At 40.6% G+C, this 21,313-nt stretch overlaps 1 protein-coding gene across 3 annotated transcripts in view; it reads right to left on the reverse strand.

The window, feature by feature from the left end:
• Positions 1 to 21,313, reverse strand: part of KIRREL3 (kirre like nephrin family adhesion molecule 3) — an 847,361-nt gene that overhangs the window by 42,311 nt on the left and 783,737 nt on the right. For 2 of the 3 annotated variants that reach the window (XM_034421931.3, XM_034421932.3), the window contains one exon: positions 13,990 to 14,097. In XM_034421931.3, coding sequence (XP_034277822.1) covers positions 13,990 to 14,097 — 108 coding nt within the window. Of the gene's footprint in view, positions 1 to 13,989; positions 14,098 to 21,231; positions 21,280 to 21,313 lie in introns of all 3 variants that reach the window. The other variant, XM_087876028.1, reaches the window with a different exon arrangement.

Consider the following 21,313-nt stretch of genomic DNA (forward strand, 5'->3'; position numbering starts at 1 on the left):
GACCAATTTGCCACAGGACAACTCACTGAAGTACAAGCGTTACACTAATGTCAAAGAACAGAATCATTGGTGGCGCAGCAGACTAAAGTGCTGTTAAATAGCACCAGCTGCCTGCAATTACTGCAGGTTCAAATGTCACCAGGCTCAAGGTTGACTCAGCCTTCAATCCTTCCGAGGTAGGTAAAATGAGGACCCGGTTTGTGGGGGCAATAAGCTGACTTTGTATAAAAAAGAACACCGCTTGTGGGGGCGAAAGCCCTACTAAGCAGGTATATACAAAAGTATGAAGGCTATTGATTAACGCATTGTAAGCCGCCCTGAGTCTCCGGAGAAGGGCGGCATATAAATCGAACCAATAAATAAATAAATAAATTAAAGAAAGGATGCAAAAGGAGGGTCAGAATGAAAGATGAATGGCAAGAAATAAAATATATATTTTTTTATTTTAAATAATTAAATAGAATTGTTAAATTGTCGCGCAGCGAGTTGTCCTGTGACAAGTTGGCCATGGCGAGTTGGCTCTGGCAAGTTGTTCCAATCCCCTCTGATAGGACTCCTGATTTCTTTTTGGAGTAATCTGCTCAGTGTTGAGTTGTGAGGCTGAAGCAAGTTGGGACAAAGCTAAATGAGGGAAAGGACTATCGTTGTTTTTGGGAAGGGACCGCTTCTAGTTTGTCCTCAGCACCAGGAGGCCACAAGAATTTACACTGAGGTTCGCAAGTCACTCTTCCTCTCAAAGCTACACTACATTATTTCTGGGGAGAGGAGAAAATAGTTTGTCTTTGCGAGCCCCAAACTGCAGTATCCTGGTTGGCTTTGAAGGCCCTTAATCTGCTAGTGTAAACATTTCGCAGAACTCCCTGGGTTGTGCAAACTGCCAACCCATTAAATATTTGTGGAAATGGGTTTAATTTAGTCATTTATTTTGGCATCCCCAATTTCCTGTTTGATTACAAAAGGAGGGAGGGAGGCAGAGGTAGAAAATCTAAATACTCATCAGCATCTTTGCTTCACAGCCTGCATAATGTAATAAGGCTTGGTGAGAAGGTTTTAACCACTAGAGAGACTGGGAGAAAAGAAGGCACTTTATAACCAAATTTGGAAGCTCGCTGGATAGGAGCAGATTTGAAGTCCCTGTAAATAATGCATGCTTTCAAGAGACAGGCTACAAATCATGTCTCGGGCTGGTTTCTGAATGACAGAATATTTTATGAGAGGCAGTAACTCTCGAGTTTGTTTGGGTGCTCCTCAGTCTATACCCAAATGTGATGAGGTTTGTGGGTGCAGAGAATCAGAGAGGTGGCAGAGCAGTCAAATAAAAAGAAGGGTGTGGACCACTGGGGCCCACCCGCAATCTCTGCTACCAGTTCGGGTGAACCTGGCAGGAATAGCCAACATTCCAGAAGATAGGCTCAAGATACAGAAGGATCTTGACAGACTTGAACATTGGGCGCTATCTAACAAAATGAAATTCAACAGTGAAAAAAAAGCAAGGTTCTACATTTAGGGAAGAAAAAGATACCATATATGTGGTACCTTGATCAATAGTAGTAACTGTGAGAGGGATCCTGGAGTCCTAGTGGACAACCATTTAGATATGAGCCAGCCGTGTGCTGCAGTTGCCAAAAAAGCCAAAACAGTTCTAGGCTGCATAAACAGAGGGATAGAATCAAGATCACATGAAGTGTTAATACCACTTTATAATGCCTTGGTAAGGCCACGCTTGGAATACTGCATCCAGTTTTGGTCACCACGATGTAAAAAAGCAGAGAAGAACAACCAAGATGATTAGGGGACTGGAGGCTAAAACATATGAAGAACGGTTGCAGGAACTGGGTATGTCTAGTTTAATGAAGAGAAGGATTAGGGGAGACATGATAGCAGTGTTCCAATATCTCAAGGGTTGCCACAAAGAAGAGGGAGTCAAACTATTCTTCAAAGTACCTGAGGGTAGAACAAGAAGCAATGGGTGGAAACTTATCAAGGCGAGAAGCAATTTAGAACTAAGGAGAAATTTCTTGACAGTTAGAACAATTAATAAGTGGAACAACTTGCCTGCAGAAGTTGTAAATGCCCCAACACTGGAACGGTCTGAACTTGGAATTATTGAAAGACCCTCACACACACACAAAAAAGCTGGATCAAGCTATTTTGTGGCTGCAATGCCATACAGTCAGAAGTTTAGGATATGATGGCCCTCAGATCAGTTGCAAATTTAGCCAAACAAACTCGGCAGATTATCTGTGCTGAATGACTGGCTTTCCATCTCAGGCTAACCTGGCACATGGTTGGCTTGCTCAGAGTTATGAGTTCCTCCAAACTGCTTCATACAAATTCGGCGGCACAATTTGAGGTGCAGAATTTTAGACTTGTATTTCAGCACATTGCCAAGTCTCGTGCCCTTTATTATTCCCCTCCCTCACACAAACAAGTAAACAACCACTATCGCCCATTCTCTTTTGGCGGTTACTGCATCACAAAAGTGACTTGACTTCCTCTGGTCACATAGAAGGTCAGAAGGCCAAACTGGGTTCCTGACCTCTCAAAGATTGAAAATTCCTGATTTAGGGCTTTGGGAATAGTATGAAGTCAGCCAAGTATGTTTATTGAATAATAAACTTAATATGTGAACTCACTCAGTGCGAGGAACAGAAGAAACATATCCTGTCCTACTTCTTGGTTCCCACTAAACTACTAAGAGATAAACTAATGATAAACATTATATCTCAGTCATCTAAATTATTAATTTTCCCCCCCCATTCATATTCATTTCACCCAGAAGAGCTAATTGTCTTGCTCTTATCAAAAGATAGCAGAAGGAATGCTTGTCTAACAATGGATAAACAAACTTAGTACAGGGGCCGTGCTGATAAAAAAAGAAGCAAAATCAAGGTTACTAATACCTGAATTAACATCTGCTGTCCCTGTGGCAATGGCTTCTTAATTGATAACCTAGTGCTATCGGGCAAATCAATATGCAATTTAGTAGTTTTCTTCTACCTTTCTCTTGATAATGCTTTTTTTCCCCTGAAGGCCATCGTTTTCCTATCACCCTCAGGCATCTTTTAGTAATGGGCTTACAAACATATCATGATGGACTTTCCTAAGCTTCACAGTGAAGAAAAACCATCTTTTTTTTCCTTCTCTTTGCTCTGCTCTTTCCATCCTGTTTTATTTTATTGGTTCTTCCTCTGTTCTGTCCAGGCCTGAGCGCCAAAGCCTCAACATTTAATCTCAAGGAAAAGTCAATTATGGACTCATGGAGTCCTTCTTAGAGGATAATAGTCCTTAAACAACTTTTAGCTGGTAAAGCCATCCAGGAACAACAATAGATGTGTATTAAGGCCAGCAAAAGTATCTGCCCAGGAGAATCTCTCCGATTACTAGCTGGACACCCATGCTTTGCTATGAAACTATGTGATTGGGTGTGATAAATTGACACTTAAAGCCTGAAACTTAATGTAGAATAAGGCAACTGGCAGTTGGAAGGGGAGGGGAAGTAGAATGTCCCAGCCCACAGGCTGGATGAGTCATGCACTGGCCACGCCCACGCCTGATTTAGGAGTAGCATCAGAGCGTGTTAATATAAGGCAACTGGCAGTTGGGACAGCGTTCCTTTCAGGTGGGGAAGGGGAGTAGAACGTCTAACTCAGTAACGGGTTGCAAAACCCATTGCTACTGGTTCGCTCGTGTGCTCGCACACACATTTGATGCTTCTGTGCATGCGCAGAATCGTCCGGCGTGGGTGGGTGGAGCCTCCAGCCGCTGCCACTATCAGTTCGCCGATCCGGGTAGAACTGGTAGCAACCCACCACTGGTCTAACTCCTTAGTATCAGAGAGTGTGAATATAATACTGTATATGAAATACTAATGATCTGATGGTCATTTTGAAAAATCCTTTCTTAGCGAGCACCTAGAAGCCCAGAAGAACATATATGCCAAATTTCAAGTTTGTAGGCTTTACTGTTCTGGAGATTTCGTGATGAGTGAGTGGTATTTGGCTTTTATATATATAGAAGATTGCTTGTGATGAGTTTTACATTTTCTTATTAAAACAGGAAGACGTCTTCTGTTGTTAGCTGCTCTACCACCCTGGACCTTCTTTAGATTAGATCAGGGGTGTCTAATCTTGGCAATTTTAAGTCCTGTAGACTTCAATTCCCAGAATTCTTCAGTCAGCAATTCTGGAAGTTGAAGTCCACAAGTCTTAAAGTAGCCAAGGTAGGACACTTCTGGCTTAGGTAATACAATATTACATTTATTACACAACAAAGACCTGTATCTCCTTAGCTGGAACTTTTCCTGATTTCTATCCAGAAAAAACGGATGTGGTCAGCAAGTAGATCAAAAGCTTCAAGATTGAAGGAGCTCTATAAAATCCTGATTACTAGATCAACTCTTCAGGTCTTGGATAAACAAACTTTATCCAAGAAAGGATTATCAGTCTGTGATTAGAAGTGATTCAAAATGATGCTTCATTGTGCCTTGTGGGAGACTAATCTGTACATTCTTTAAGAACTTCTTTTATGTCCTTCATTTTTTTCTCCTTCAGCTTAAAAAAAACTCTGTAAAAGTAGCTGCTATTATTCTACTGCATCTTCAAGATGATTCAAAATTTCTTTCAGCATTTCTTTGTGGGGGGGTGCAGATGGGGGTTATGGCTTCGGTCATGCTGCTGAACTTCTTGTTGCAAGGTAACTGTATTGAAATTATCTTGGTTTTTTTTATCCATCCCTCTGCAATTTCCCAGAGGAAATTGCTTCCTTAACTGATAGACCCCTGAAAGGAATGCCTTTCCAAGGTCTTCCTTTGGGATTGAACTGAAGTTTGGGAAACCAAGAAGACTATAGTAGTGGCCAAAATTGTGGAAACCTTTTGGGAAAAGTGTATTTTCTAAAACTAGCTAATAACACCATTTTTTTTTGAAATAGTACCATAAAATTATATATCAATGAAAAGATAATTTAATCAAGAATGTAATGCAATAACTTTTATGAACGATTAGCTTAACAGTTACAGTATAAAGAAGAAAAGCGAAACATGTAGAAAAAAATGAGATATACAAAAATTATCACCATGTCAGTTAATAACTATATTAGTAACCTTTAGCATGAATTATGGCCTTACAATGTATTCCCTTGGAGTGAACCAAGTCTTTTAATTCTGCAGCTGTTCTAATGTGAAACCAAGATTGAATGATTGCTTCTATTAACTGGGTTTTATTGCTGGGTCGCTTCTGACTAACAAGTTTCTTTATTGGGTGCCATTGATTTTCAATTGGGTTAAGGTCTGGGCTATTCCCAGGCCATTCCAGCAGTGGAATAGGATTATCTTGAAACGCCCCCCCCCAAAAATGGTCAAACCTCAAAAATACACTTTTCCCAAAAGGTTTCCACAATTTTGGCCACTACTGTATAGTTCTTGAGGAACAGGATTGTACCAAAAGAAGGCATTTAATATACCAATTGGCTGCAAGTACTGTAATTAAATTGATTAAGAACCAGAGGTATCTAGTTCTAGGTATCTACAGACTGAAAGTCAAAGTAGGGAAGATGTGATGACAACTGATGTAATAAAAGCCCCAGACTATTTTATATACATTGTGGGGCTCTGATTGCACGATTCTGACTGCCATTTGATTTCTTGGAGAAATTCTAAATAATATAAATGATTACAGAAAATGAAGGGAAGGAAGGAAGGAAGGAAGGAAGGAAGGAAGGAAGGAAGGAAGGAAGGAAGGAAGGAAGGAAGGAAGGAAGGAAGGCCATCCAACTTAGCATCATGTTAAAATCAATTAAACTACAAATAAGATTTTCCCCCTATAATTGGCAAGGTACCTCATGCAGAAAACGGATGATCTACATTTTCATTAGTACTAAAACAGCTATTCCAGAAAGTGACAAGCTTTTCTCATTTAATTGAAATGTGTCTGGTCCCTCTTGGTTTCTTCCAAGTTCTGGAAAAAGTTTGTTCATTTCATTAACAAAGCAGTTTCTCAAGTCTTTCCAAATGATTACTATATTGATGGCATTTTTGGGGATGCTTGTAATTTGCTAACCCAGTTTTTAATTTTATCAATTAATAAACCACTCTTGATTTTACATTCTTAGCATGTTCATTGTTTCTATTCTTTACGATCCTGGAGAAACAGTACACAAGAACTATTCTGCAAATATAGAAGTGAGATTGGGCACATATAAGAAAGCAGCACAAGAATGCTCAAATTTTAGTCATTTAGAGTATACTAGAATTGATTAAGAAGTGGCCTATTGATTCTTTGAAAACATTGACAATATAGGTAGCTCTCAACATATGACTGGTTGCTTAGTAACCATTGAAAGTTCCAACAGACCTACTTAGGGGGTTCTTATGACCTAGATTCGAAGTTCTGATGGTCACCTCCCACAATCCTTTATGATCACATGATTGCAAGTAGTTGGCAACCAGACCACACTCAATGGCTGTTTGCAGTTTCCCGTGTTCACATGACTGTGTTTTATGACAGTTTTGCTAAAAACCATTATTTACTTACCGTTTTCAAAAACTTGTGCCTCTAAGGAATCATTGTTGCTTAATGACTGTGGCATTTGCTTAATGACTGCCATAACCATCACAAAAAAGATTGTAAAATTACCGTAGGTTGGTCATGGTTTATCACTATCATCACAATGTCTAGTTTGATGAAAAGAAGGACCAGGGGTGACATGATAGCAGTGTTCCAATATCTCAGGGGCTGCCACAAAGAGGAAGGGGTCAAGCTATTCTCCAAAGCACCTGAGGGCAGGAGAAGAAGCAATGGGTGGAAACTAATCAAGGAGAGAAGCAACCTAGAAACGAGGAGAAATTTCCTGATAGTTAGAACAATTAATCAGTGGAACGACTTGCCTCCAGAAGTTGTAAATGCTCCAACATTGAAAGTTTTAAAGAAGAGATTGGATAACCATTTGTCTGAAATGGTATAGGATTTCCTGCCTAAGTAGGGGGTTGGTAGAAGACCTCCAAGGTCCCTTCCAACTCTGTAATTCTATGAGTTACGATCATTATGGGCAGACTCTATTACATTCATAACTTGAGGACTAGCTGTAATTTGATTAAGTCACTTATTCAGTCAGGTAATAATCTTATTCAATTCAAAGGATGCTGCACAGAAGGTTTCCTTGTCTCCAAAGCATCATTTTCTGAAAAGTAAATGCTTGTACGGCATTTCCTTTGATGCTCGGAAAGCATCTGCTGATCAGACAGGTGTCTTCTAGAAAGCTACCTGAACAAGCAGGACAGGATCTTTTCTCCTGCACTTTGGAGAAGGGAACAGACAACATTTGAGTAAGTTCCCAAGTGGGGGATACGATGAGTGGCAGATGGCAGCATGATAGCAAATGCTCCATGCTTAGGTTGAACATTCTCTGTTTTCCTCCTCTTAGCTTTATCAAATCAAACAACCCACAGAGTTTCTTCTGTTGGAATGGGGGCTTTTTGAAGTGACAAGTAAACTTGAATTATGAAACAGAAAAACTTAAGTTGTCAACCTGAATTTCTTTCACTGCAAAACAAACAAAGCCGCCGACAATGAAAAGTATGTTAATTGAATGGATTGAATTCTCTTGCCATGTTGTAGATGGTGAGAGGTGAGATACAAAACATTTGCTGTAGGTGGGTAGAAATATGCCTTCCAACATACTGAATATAGAAAGGAAACAGAATGTGAGCAGGCTAGGTTCATTAGCTTATGAATTCACATCAAGCTGATTAATGTTTAGGATTAACAAAATATCCTGAAGTGGTATCTGAAGATAACGATGATTCAGTCTGCCTTGTGTTTTAATAAGAATTTATTGAAATTCATATCGTTTGTTATAAATGGGGCAGAAAGAATTTGATTCTTTTAAAAAAAAGTGAGCAAGGGGAAACAAATCAGGCATACAGTATGCTTTCATCTTATTTCTCTATTTCCAGGAATATTGATAGCACACTTTGGGGGAGAGTGAAGGGTATGTATGTGAGTGGCAGAACATTAGGCCTTTTCTAGAGTTTCAAAATCGAGTAGGATAAACGGAAGCAATCTGATTGTGGGTTTCCTTCCCTAATATCTGCTGGAGAGACTGTCTCATAAGAGGGAGGAAGAGGTTGTGGAAACTGGTTATTGGGGGAAAAATATCTGTTGTGTGGATTTCTGTTTCTTTAAATACCGTGGCTTGTAAAAAAAAATCTTCATTTCTAATATATCAAAGTTTATTAGGGAAAGAATAAGCTTATCACAGCATAGCATTTCTTGGGTTTAGTTCTATTTGTTTCCCACCTCTGCTGATTAAGTGCATGTATAATTTAATTCAGGTATGCCAATGAAGGCATGAGAATTCTTGACTGCAAAAAAAAAGGCAAAAGAATGTTTTGGTTCAGAAATTTAATAAATCTGGGAAGAGCTCAGTTATGATTCAGATGCAAAAGGGAAGAGAAAAGGATAGTAGCTTACTCAAGACTGCATTGACTCCTACAGCCCCTTATTGCTACCCATGTTGGTTGGTGTGGAAGGAGCTGAAGTCCAAAACATTAGGAGAACATCTGGTTATCTACATTTGGCTATGTGGTTGATTAGCAGGGCCTTCAGGGGTGCTCGAAGTGTGAAGACCAGCCCATGGCATTTTGTTGCCTGAGGTGAATATTAAAAATGATGTGAAATGAGGATGCTGGACAAAAAGCTGAATTGGTCTTCAGTGCTTGTAATGAAGCAGAGATCTTCCAAAAATAGGGGACAGAGGCCAGGCAGTGAGTCCTATAATTCCCTAGCCTTTGGACTGCCGCCATTTTCTCCCAGTGCTTAATCCCTGAGGTAACAATTTAACTCCATCATACAAGAAGGCCAGCTCTATCACACATATTGAATGTCAGATATGGTCACCCCATGCACCCTAGAATACTATCTCTGAATTTGGTGAGATCCCTAAAAGGACTCTTTTAAGTTTCTCTTGAAGACCCTCGCTCTTCATCCAGGCCTTCTGTCTGTTGGTGTTCTTTTGCATTGGTTTGCTTCTCCATTCTTCCTCTCAATTATTTCAAAGAATAATTCATGCCTTTTTAATTTGCTGTCTGTTGTTTGCATTTTTTAAATGCTGATTTTCAATCTAGATTGGCAGTAGGAGTAGCAGCGGCAATAACAGGGAAGGGGCTGATGAAAATTGTGATGGAGACTTGCCTAAAACTATATCTTTAATTGGGTGGAGGATAGAAGCGAGCCAAATCTTGCCTTACTTCACTTCGGATTGCTGTTATACTCAATAAGGCCTAACGGGAGACTGAGGGAATAGGCTCAATGAACATGGCATCCATAACATAACCCTTATGTTAATTTAAATATGCAGTTTGCTCCTACTGTTGGCGGATAATAAATTTGTGACAGCACTGAAACAGCAGACGTCTCCTGAGACCAGGGTCAACTCTGCAGCCTCTTTCTCTTTCTTTTGCCTTGAATGAATCCGACTGCTATGATATGAATAATTGGGCTCTCCAGAGATTTCCACAATTGTGAGTTTATGCAGTGCCTGTTAGGCTTACAGTACAAATCCCACTGCGTAGCGAGGTGGCTTTTCAGATGGCAAAAGATCAAAACATCGTAGTGTCATTTTCTTATGCAACATGCATGCCTTTCGTTTTCCTTATTTTTAATTATGAATGTATTCCTAGGCATGGGAAGGTCTCAGAAGAGATGAGATTTCTCAGCCAAAGCTTGTTTGTTTGTTTATATTTGTTTTGGAGATCATTTCCTCCAGAGAAATCTACCAGGTCATTTCGGTTGGTCATTTGCAAATACTACGTTTTTGGGTTACTTAAGACTTTCAAAAGGCAGGCCACTGATGCATATGAGTACATTTTAAGGACTAATTCTTCCTTGCGGGATGCTCTTGTTTTTATTACTGATGGCTGTGATGGTTTTGCGTATGTTAGTAATTTTTTATAAGCCTAAAGGGGTTGTCAAGACCCTTTGAGATTTCCTTTACAGCTGATAATACGGTATATCTATGAAGAAGGGAGAAAAATAAGCTTGATTTGGGAATTGGGATGAGATGAGAGCAAATACCTGCAGCCTATAAATGTTACGCTGCCATTGCATACTATACAACACTCCATCTGAGTCATTTGAAAACGGGTGTTTTGTTAACTAAGATGGGGAAGCCCCAAGGTTTCATGAGCCATGTTGAAGAGATTCCCATGTGCAAGCCAATTCTTTACTGCAATACACTTTGTTAGCCTGCTCTTGAAAATTGTTGATCACACTATCCCAAATTTGAAACGCTATCAATTTCCATTGCAGAATCCAAAATGGTTGACCAAGCAGACCCCTAACCCATTATGGGCCAGACCTTTTGAAAGGCCTCCTGTTTCTTTTATCAACTGTCAGTGATTGTCAGCCATCATTAGAAATCTTGTTAAATATTTCGCCAGCAAGAACACCCAACCCAACCCATCCCAACCAAACAATCAAGGGTTATATAGGACCTTTGCAGTAACAGTAGAAGAGACTAGAAGCATTTGAAATGTGGATTTACAGGCAGCTGTTACGTACGTATAAATTGGGCTGACAAAATCAGAAATGAGGAGGTGATAAGCCGCCTGGGAAAGCCAAGGGAAATCATCAAAACCATAAAAAAGTTAGAATATTTTGGACATGTGATGTGACACCCAGAAAAATATGGCATACTTCACTTAACCCTCCAAGGAAAGATTGAAGGAAAATGAGGTCCAGGCAGAAGAATCATGGCTTCAAAATCTAAGGGCTTGGTTTGGACAAAACTCAACAGCACTTTTTCGTGTGGCTGTTGATAAAAATAGGATTGCCAACATGATCGCCAATGTTCGATGATGGATACGGTAGAAGAAGGAGAAGGAGAAGGAGAAAGAGAAGAAGAAGGAGAAGGAGAAGGAGAAGAAGAAGAAGAAGAAGAAGAAGAAGAAGAAGAAGAAGAAGAAGAAGAAGAAGAAGAAGAAGAAGAAGAAGCAGCAGCAGCAGCATATTTGGCACAGCTTATTCCTTATGCTGCTTTTCTTTCAAGAGATCAACACTGATTTGAAGCATTAGCATTCTGTACTCACAATGGATTGTCTTTTGCTAATCCTTGGTTTCATGATCAGCTTTAATGTTGTTATTGCTGGTAAGCAGAGGAGTTTATCAGATCTATAAATTAGAATGCCATTAGCTGTGCACATGGCTTCAACTTCCAACTGACCACTTCTTCTCCATCCTGGCTTGCCAAAATCTAAACCTTACATTTTAACGGACATCATCACATGCACGATGGATAGACTGTAGGCCTTGCAAATAAACCCAACACCATCTGATTACTTCAAATAAGAAAAACGTGATGAACCACATGTTCTCTCTTTTTTCCCACCTATGAATCAAATAAATGATGCAGTTTGTTCACATATATTATTAAAGAGAGAGATTGGGGGGGGGGGAGAAGAATATGCAAACTAGGCTGATTGTGTCTGACCACTGATGCTGTAACAATGAATTGGCCCGTTTTCTATCAAGCAAGCCTGAATGGCACATCACTGCTGAATGATTCCAGTGAAATTGAATTGGCCTTTTCTCAGGTTTTAGTCATGCACCCATCCATCAAAAACAGTGCTTAACCAGAATGCAAGATTAATGACTGCCAGAGATTTAATTTGCTAATACCTGAAAGAGTCACTAATGGGGTTTGGGAGTGTTATGAAAGGTGGAGGAGGGGAAACTGAAGAAAACACGATTATGGTTCCGAAAATCAGCCTTGTATGTAAGCCCAGCCATTTATTAATAAGTCTGGGAGAAGCCAGAGTTCTATGGTTTCACTATAAACTCTCTAAAAAGAGCTGTTTTTAATTATTTATTCCCTGTTCTCAGCAACACAAACAAGTACTTTGCAGTGCATTTTGGCTTAGCTGTCTTTTAATTTCCTTAAAGTTAGTGAAAAAAATTGGGTTTCTTTTTTTCAGCTTCCAAGAGAAGACGCAACTATCATTCCATGGTTTGTTGCCTTTAGATTCACACAACCATCACTCTTGAACTTCTCCGTGTTTCTCTCCAATAAGGCAGCTCTTGTTCATTCATGGGAATCTTTTATTTTGTTTTTAACATCTGTTTCTCCAGCTGGACTAAAAGCCAACTGGAGCTTGACATGGGATTTAAATGCTTATTTCATTTAGAAGGACAACTCTCCCAAACCCTGCAATCTCCAAAAACAAAACATATTTTTTCCCCAGGATGAGATAAATACTATGCATTTGTAAGGATTTAATGCACAGTTCTGATGTTATTCTCCATGCTTCTGGATGAATAGAAATGAAAGGTGGATATCTTTGTAGGTCTGAGATGTTTATTAGTCTTTATGGTTGGGGGGGAAATTGGGATACCATACTTCAGATATTGTGCTTTTAATTTAAGGGTTATATTTTGATGTGCATATCCCAAGAGTCTCTAATTCTGCACTTGTGCAATTATCTGCTGTGGGCTTGCCTGGGCAAAGTGTGTAATGAAGTGTTCGGACATCATTGCCACTTTCCTTTTGCAAACCCGTTCCTGTTTAAAAAAAATTACTCTCCAAAATTGATGTAACTTTGGTTTAGCTCAGCCAATTGCTTATTCAATATACCATGGTTAAACAAACCATAACTCATTGCCATCTTTGTCCAGCTTTTGCACATCCTCTTTGCCTGCTCTTGTAGGCAGTACAGAAGGTCTTATTTATTTATTTATTTATTTATTTATTTATTTATTTATTTATTTATTTATTTATTTATTTATTTATTGGTTCGATTTATATGTCGCCCTTCTCTGGAAACTCAGGGCAGCTTACAATGCATTAAGCAATAGCCTTCATACTTTTGTATATACCTGCTTAGTAGGGCTTTCGACCCCCCTGAAGTGGTGTTCTTTTTATACAAAGTCACCTTATTGCCCCCACAATCTGGGTCCTCATTTTACCTACCTCGAAAGGATGGAAGGCTGAGTCAATCTTGAGCCTGGTGAGATTTGAACTCGCAGTAATTGCAGGCAAATGGTGCTACTTAACAGCATTTTAGTCTGCTGCGCCACCAAGGCTCTTTATCTTCCAAACTTCCAGTCTGATATTATGAGTGATGTGGAGGAAATCCATTTTCAGGTGAATGGGACTGTTAATTGAGAAATTTGAGACCTAAGGAATGTGTCCTTGTAGCTCACAGTAGCCTGTGGAAAGCTTTATCGGAACATCCCCATAGCAACCCCTGAATCTCCAGATGCAAATGCTTCTTAACAGAATAACAGAGTTGGAAGGGACCTTGGAGGTCTTCTAGTCCAACCCCCTGCTCAAGCAGTAAACTCTATACCAGGGGTCCTCAAACTTGGTAGCTTTAAGACTTGTGGACTTCAACTCCCAGAATTCTCCAGCCAGCATAGCTATGCTAGCTGGAGAATTCTGGGAGTTGAAGTCCACAAGTCTTAAAGCTGCCAAGTTTGAAGACCTCTGCTCTATACTATGTCAGACAAATATTTATCCAATCTCTTCTTAAAAACCACCAGTGTTTGAACACCCACAACTTCTGAAGGCAAGTCGTTCCACTGATTAATTGTTCTGTCAGGAAATTTCTCCTTACTTCCAGGTTGCTTCTCCCCTTGATTAGTTTCCATCCATTGCTTCTTGTCCTGCCTTCAGGTGCTTTGGAAAATAGGTTGACCTACTCTTCTAACAAGGCCATCATTCTCTGTAGATAACAGAAGTAACTTAAGATTTGTAATGTTATTATTTGTGAATACACACGAACGAATCATTTTCCCTCCTTTCTGAAATGGATAAATATTAGTGCATCTCTTTTGTCTACAGGGCTGTGTCTTCCACTTTTCTTCTGGATAGGACCCACTCCAGTACACACTACTAAATAAAAAAAATACTTCAGGGAGTCTTGATTATTGGTTGTTTGGTTCTGCATGTGATTCCACAGTGACAGTCAATGAACTAAAAAGGAAAACGACTTACTTCTCTGGGAGCGAGCACAGCAGAAAGCCACAATGGTGGCCATCAGGACTAAGAAAGCCACCCCAGCTCCAACGGCCACACCTATGATGACTGCCATGGGCACTGACTCTGGAAGAAACAAGAAAACAAATGAAGTGGAGAAGGAATCCCTCTGTTTCTTTTTCCTTGCCCCACGCTTACTACCAAGACCTCAATGATTTATTCTCAAGTCATTATTTATTCTCAGTTTTGCCCATATCATCAGTAAGACTAGTTCTTACTCAATGAAATGGACACAGGGTTAGAAATGCATGGCGGACTACGATGAAATGGAAAGGAACATGTGGGTTTAGGAATAAGGCTTGTTTTGGGTCACTAACCCTTGGATCTCCTGTGTTTGTCAAAATAAAGTCAACATTTGGCTGCCAAGTCTGGCTAGGATCCAATCCCTTTCGGCTGCTTACATGAAATATTGAGACCTCTGTTGAGGACAGAGAAGTGGCTTTGATAGAAGTAAAATTAATATTGCTTGCGTAGTTTGGGTATCTGAGTGTATGTAGAGTAAGTGCATTATTTATTGAAGGGTACAGGATGGGTTACTTTATTTGAAGCTATTTTGCTTCAACTGTAAAAATTTTTTTGAAGTTTTTGACATCCTCCTGTTGAATCATCCTTATGAGTATGGCTTGACTAGACTTATCTTTCCTACTTCTGTTACTAATAGCAGCTTCTCCGGAGTTCAATTTCATCTCCCTCAATCTTATACATGTACTGCGTAACAGTCCTCTTCTCTGTTGTTGCAATTTTGGAGAACATTGAAAGCATCCACTTCTACTTGTAAAGGAACATCTGATTACGTTTGAATTTGGGGAAGTATTAAAAGCACCCCCTTCATGAATCTGTCTCGAGGATGGAGAATCTGCAAGCTAAGGCTTGCTGGTCTTTATATGCAGTGATTTAGGATGACATCTGAGGATGACATCATAATTCTTGGTTCAACCATAGTTTGGTGGTTATGAGCCTAGGAGTGGCTTTTTGTGTGCTGTCTACTTTGTGAAATGATTATTTGTGTATTTATTTATTTAATTAATTTATTTATTTATAGTGACCACAGAGATAGACCTTCTCCAGAAGGAAGTTAACTAAACACTTCCTACCATGCTATCACAAAACGACTCAATGCACGGGATAAAAATTTGGTGAGTTTTTGAAAAGTTAAATGCATTTTTTAAAAAAAAAATAAAAAAAAATTCCTTGGTTAGTTCTTGCTTAGCTTCTGCTTTGTAACGGATTATGATTGAACGGTACTTTGGGCTGAGGACATGCTGTCTAAATTAATTGTTGCTTGTCAAAAATGATCCCGAGGAAGTGGGAGTGAAATATAGGAACGCAAAATAAAACTAGCAGCTGTCAAAAATTCAACTTTTCTGTCATTTTACGTCTTCTCCATCCCCCCCCAATAATCCAGCCAGTGTTTAGATTTCAGACCCCTTCCGGAGAGTCCCTGCACTCCGATACGAATGATTGCAAGTTATATTTGTGAAAGGTTGATGAAGAAATGGTATGTTGATGTGAAAGGAGGGGAAAAAATCTTTTCCATCCTTTGGTTACAGGAGAATCTACTGAAATAGTCTCACACTCCTGGGGGATAAATAATATATTGCTATTTCCTCACCTGGTATTACCTTCTCCATCTCAAGACCAGCCCTACCATTATGTAAAGTGGTAGATGTTGAGGGAACAGTAACGTCAAGCTTTGGCTGAGCCCTGAGTCATTTTGTTTTGCTCTTTGTTTGAAGACTTCGTTCTTGGTCTGGGGACAATTTTACCTCTCCTGGGTTCATAAAGCAGCAGTAGAAAATGGTATTCTCCCACCAGGATAATAAGAAGGGTAGATTTAACAACTGATCCTGTTACCTTCTGTTGCCAGAATAGGGAGGGGGGAAAAACAGGGGCAGTAAAATCAGGGGCTGGGGGTTCACAGGGGTTCAGGAGAACCTCTAGCTAAGATTCTGTGCAATTAGGAGAACCCTCAAATCCCACTCCTGGCTGGCCCTGCCCTGCCCTCCCCTCCCAGGAGTCGCCACATGGCCCATTTTAGATGTATGCAAGTGCAGGGAGCATGTGCAGGCTCAGGGAGGACAAAAAATGGGCCTACTGAAAGTTTGGGAAGGCCAGAAACAGGCCCATTTCTGGCCTCCAGAGGGCCTCCAGAGCCTGGGGAAGCCGTTTTCGCCCTCCTGGAGGCTCGAAGAAAGCCTCCGGAGCCCGGGGAGGGCAAAAAGCCCCCCCCCCCCCCCGTGGTGCAGGAGGCTGACTAAGCCATGCCTACCATGGCCAGGGCAGAAAACCCCTTGCTAAAATTTTTGAAGCCCACCCCTGAGTAAAATATCTTAGCATAACCTTGATCCCAAACTATAGATGGGAAGAAGGAAACAAATATTTGGGAAAGAAAAAGATTCACTGATCAGGAGAAGAATTCAAGGGAGTGTATTATGTTGACATTTTTTTTGTCAAACTTGTTAACTGGTGACTGATAGGATATGGAGAACCAGACATCTTCAGCTTCTCAGCACAAACTTAAATGTCCAGACTGAAATGTGACAGATTTAAAAAAAAAAAGTTTTGCAAAAGACTGCATGCTTTCAACTCTCCAGACAGATTCGCTCATCATTTGAAAGAAGTGGATAATTCACAAGAAAAGCATATCAGACTCATGAACCAATGTTGTAACAGGGAGACCTCGTGTCTATGGAGATTCTCAGTCATCCAGGTCATAGTTGTCCCAAAGGTGCTGTTTCAAGAGGCAACTGGACTTTCTTGTTGTCTTTGAAGACTTTTCATTTCTCATCCAAGAAGCTTCTTCACTCTTCAAAGACAAACAAGAAAGTCCAATTGCTTCTTGAAACAGCACCTTTGGGACATGGAGACCTGGTCTTGTTCATTCATTGTTGGTGACTTCAAGTTTACAGTTCAATTCATTATTCTTAGTGTTGTTTTTGAAGATGTTAGAAATGTCAGTTAGCAGAAACTATTGCCGTCCACATTTGGGTAGACAAACAGTAAACATCGGTGGGAACACCTGACAACTTCATTGATTTTCAGTAGGATTGCAGATATATTAAAGAAACGGTTTGATGTATTGCTCTGATTTTGGCTTGCTTTCATGTCATGCTTAATTTGATACCAAAGATATGATTGAACTGTCTCTCTTGTTGATTGACCACCGGCCGCTTTCAATTACTGGATTTGGAAATCATCACAGTTGCTTGTGGGGTTTGAAGAATAATTCCAGATGGAATATTGAAGAACCGGGAGTTAGCACGGTGCAAAGGGAATTTGTTAAAGCCGAATGAATCAGTGGAAATTTTTTCCTCTTATACATGAACTTTTGCTTTTATAGTGGGTGTGTTCTCGCAGGTCCTTATCCCTACTGATAAGGAAAGTGTGGTGATATAAGCTTTTCATTATCTAGGCCTCATCAAGATATCAAATCAGGTTTGAGATTCCATGAGTCAATCAAGTTAATTTTTGAGTCTGACAGCCCTAAACTTATAGGTAGTCCTTGAGTTACAATTTGGACCAGAACTTCTGTCACTAAGTGATTTCCTTTGTTTGTTAAGTGACTAATGTGGTCATTAAAGCGAACCTGGCTTCCCCCGTTGATGTCGATTGTCTCCTGGAAAGGTCGCAGATACATGCTGGCTGCCAAGCACTCACATTTTAATAATTGCAGGAATATAGGTAGTCCTCGACTTACGACCACAACTGAGCCTAAAATTTCTGTTGTTTAGCGAGACAGTTGTTAAGCGAGTTTCACCACCTTTTGACGACCTTTCTTGCCCGAGTTGTTAAATGAATCACTGCAACTGTTAAGGGTTCTTAAGAGGATCTGGCTTCCCCCATTGACTTTGCTTGTCAGAAGGTCGCAAAAGATCACACAATCCTGAGACACTGCAATTGTCATAAGCACAGGTCAGTTGCCTAGCAGCCGAATTTTGATCACATGACCACGGGGATGCAGTAACGGTCATCAGTGTAAAAAAATTGTTGTAACTCACCTTTTTTTCAGGAATGTCGTAACTTCGGTCACTAAATGAACTGTTGTAAGTTGAGGACTACCTGTACTGCAATGGTCGTAAATGCACAGACTGTTCATAAGTCGCTTTTTTCAGCCCTGCCGTACCTTCAGAGAGTGATGCATTATCCTTACGAGTGTTTGTAAGTCAAAAACTATCTGCCTGCTGTTTTCCTTTACCATGGAAATATATGTCTCTTTTTGCTTGCAGTATGAGAAAGCGATTGTGGTTATTTCAAATCTATGACAGCGACCATTGTTATTAAAATGCCCTCTGCTTGCAGGTGTCTCAGCAAACAATGGAGATACCAGGAGATGCCATCTGGCGCTTCCCTGTCTCTGCCCCCATTGCTGTTAGGGATCTACTGTGGGTGAGATGGAGCCTGTTCAGTCTTAATGGCACAATTCATGCTTCTGCTTTTTCATCCCTTTCCCACGCTTTTGTGTGTCTGATCGGGGAATGATTAGAGGCGTGGTTTCACGATGAAGGGACAAAATCAAGGGCATGGAGCTTTATACGTGCTTCAGTTCTTTTGTGTACAGCAAATAGTTATTTGCTGCTATCTGGATCAGTAGGATGATGGCTTTTTTTTTTCATCCTCCTTGTTATTTGTGTATTTTGTCTGTTGGAAAGGTTGTCCAAAGATTTAAAGTGAAAATTTCAAGGCTATCGGATAAATCGGGTGTCCTTTTTCTAAGGCTAGAGTGAAACTGCACCAGTCTCAAAGGGGTAAAACTGAGAGTCGGCCTATAATTCTGCATCCTTACCAACCTGAGTTTTTCTGTGCTCTTTAATCTGTATCAGGGATGCCAAACCTGATTTCATTGAGAGCCGCATCCAGGGGTGAAATTCAAAATTTTTCTCTACCGGTTCTGTGGGTGTGGCTTGGTGGGCGTGGCAGGGGAAGGATATTGCAAAATCTCCATTCCTATCCTACTCTGGGGCCAGCCAGAGGTGGTATTTGCCAGTTCTGTGAACTACTCAAAATTTCCACTACCGGTTCTCAAGAACCTGTCAGAACCTGCTGGATTTCATCCCTGGCCGCATCCGGATAGTTTTTGACCTCAGAGGGATGGGTGGGCATGGCCAGCTCAACATCACTCCTATCGAGGGCAGCTGTGGTGGCCCGAGCACTCTGAAAACAGGCTTCTGAGTTCCATTTTCAATTGCCACAGTCTCCTGCAACCCTTGCCAATGAAAACGGAGCTTGGGAGGGCCACGTGCTCCATTTTCGCTGACAGAGGCACTGTGGGCCACTCCTTCACTGTTTCCAGGGCAGCCCTATGGGCCAGATCTAAGCACCCCAAGGGCTGGATCCGGCCCCCGGGCCTTGAATTTGACATCCCTGATCTATATCAATGGTTCTCTTGTCTTCACCATGGACCAGGGGTGGTATTCAGCCAGTTCTACCCGGTTTGGGCAAACTGGTAGCGGCAGCGGTGGGAGGCTCCACCCACTTGCCCGGACATTTTCATGTCCTGTTTTTGACGCTCTGTGCATGCGTGGAAGGTCCTATGCATGCACGGAGGTGGCATGTGTGAGTGAAGTGAGTGAACTAGTAGCGAAGGTAAGTGAATACCATCCCTGCCACGGACCCCCTCCCCTTTAAATACCTTTTGTGAGAAGCTTCCCTTCTTTCCTTTAGCTGTCTCTAGCTCAGTGTTTCTTAAGCATGAAAACTTGAAGAGGCCTGGACTTCAACTCCCAGAATTCTTCATCTTCAGGCTTCCACGCTTGAGAAACATTACTATAGCTCAGTGGTTCTCAACCTTCCCTTCACCATGGGCTCCCTTTCAATACCTTTTGTGGCCATGGACCCACAAGACTTAACTCAAGATTTAAATTATAACATTTCTTCAAGCCTTCATGGACCCCCAGAGGTCCGCGAACCACAGATTGAGAACCACTGATCTATACATTTTTGTTCATTTTTATTGATATTTATTGCTTGTATATTGTGTGTGTGTGTGTGTGTGTGTGTGTGTGTGAACCCTAGTCCCCATATTCTGAAAAGTGAAGATTACAATATGCATGTAGCTTCAACTTTTTCCAATATAATCCAACAGATCCGAGGCTGGTTTACGTATCCCAGAATTCTGATAGCTCTTTTTTTAAAATTGTTGTTTGTTTTCATCTTTTTTTCTGCCAATGTTCAAGATCTTGGTCCATCTCTTGGTCCTGGTTACATTACCGAGGGCCAAATTTCCTGCAGAATTAATTGGGATCCACCTCTGCAGATTTTCAGAAAAGTTTGCAGCTGCTTCTTTTGGCCTTGACTTAAATGAATTTTGTTGAATTGTTCTTTTACCTGTTTGAGATTGCTTTCCAGGATGAGTTGTTTTAACTGCTCCTTGTTCTTACTGTTACCGTTATTCTTATTTTTTTTATAGTGCTTTTATAGACATGAATTTATGATTATAAGCCACCTTGGGGAAATTTTGTCCTTAAAAGAGGTCTAGAAATATTTCAGGTATCTCAAATGAACAAATGACAGTGATGGTCCCTGTGGGCAGAAAGGGAAAAAAAATAATAAGATGGCATCCACAATTATGTGATTGAAGCACTGCTCCTCCCCTTTTAATGTACAACACATGTGTGTGTCAGCCCTCTAAGATCGACCAAATTTGAAAACCAAAGACATGCAAGCTAATACTACATATATTATAAAGTTTAACACAGGTAGTCCTCAACTTATGACCACAATTGGGAACAGGATTTCTGTTGCTAAGTGAGGTGGCTTACATGAGTTGTGCCTGCTTTTATGGCCTTTTTGCCATGGTTGTTAAGCAAAGCCATGGTTGTTAAGCAAAGTGCTGCAGTTGTTAAATGAATCACAGGTCTTTAAGTGACCCTGGGATGTTGTAACCATTGTAAACACACACACTAGTTGTCAAGCACCTAGGTTTTGATCACGTGACTGTAAGGATGCTGGGACGGCCATAATGTGAGACTGGTTGTATGTCACTGTTTTCAGTGCTGTTGTAGCTTCGAACAGCCACTCAATGAATGATTGCAAGTCAAGGACTACCTGTATATCAAATATTATAGTAACAGAATCTTGCAAGTCTTAATGCACATTCCCTCCCCACCCTCCCTTTTTCTTTATGGGAAGCAGGGAGGGTCATGTCTAAGATGCTTTCTCAAATCGCATTCCTGTCCCAGACTCGTATTTCTTTTATCTCACCATTGTCTTGGTTGCGGTTCTTCCTCCTGTTCCTCAAGGTTATTCCTTCTGCCCATCACACACAAGAAAAGAGCAGGGCTTG

Source organism: Pantherophis guttatus, chromosome 9 (genome assembly GCF_059756535.1).
Source record: "Pantherophis guttatus breed Tessera chromosome 9, ASM5975653v1, whole genome shotgun sequence".
Lineage (NCBI taxonomy): Eukaryota > Metazoa > Chordata > Lepidosauria > Squamata > Colubridae > Pantherophis > Pantherophis guttatus.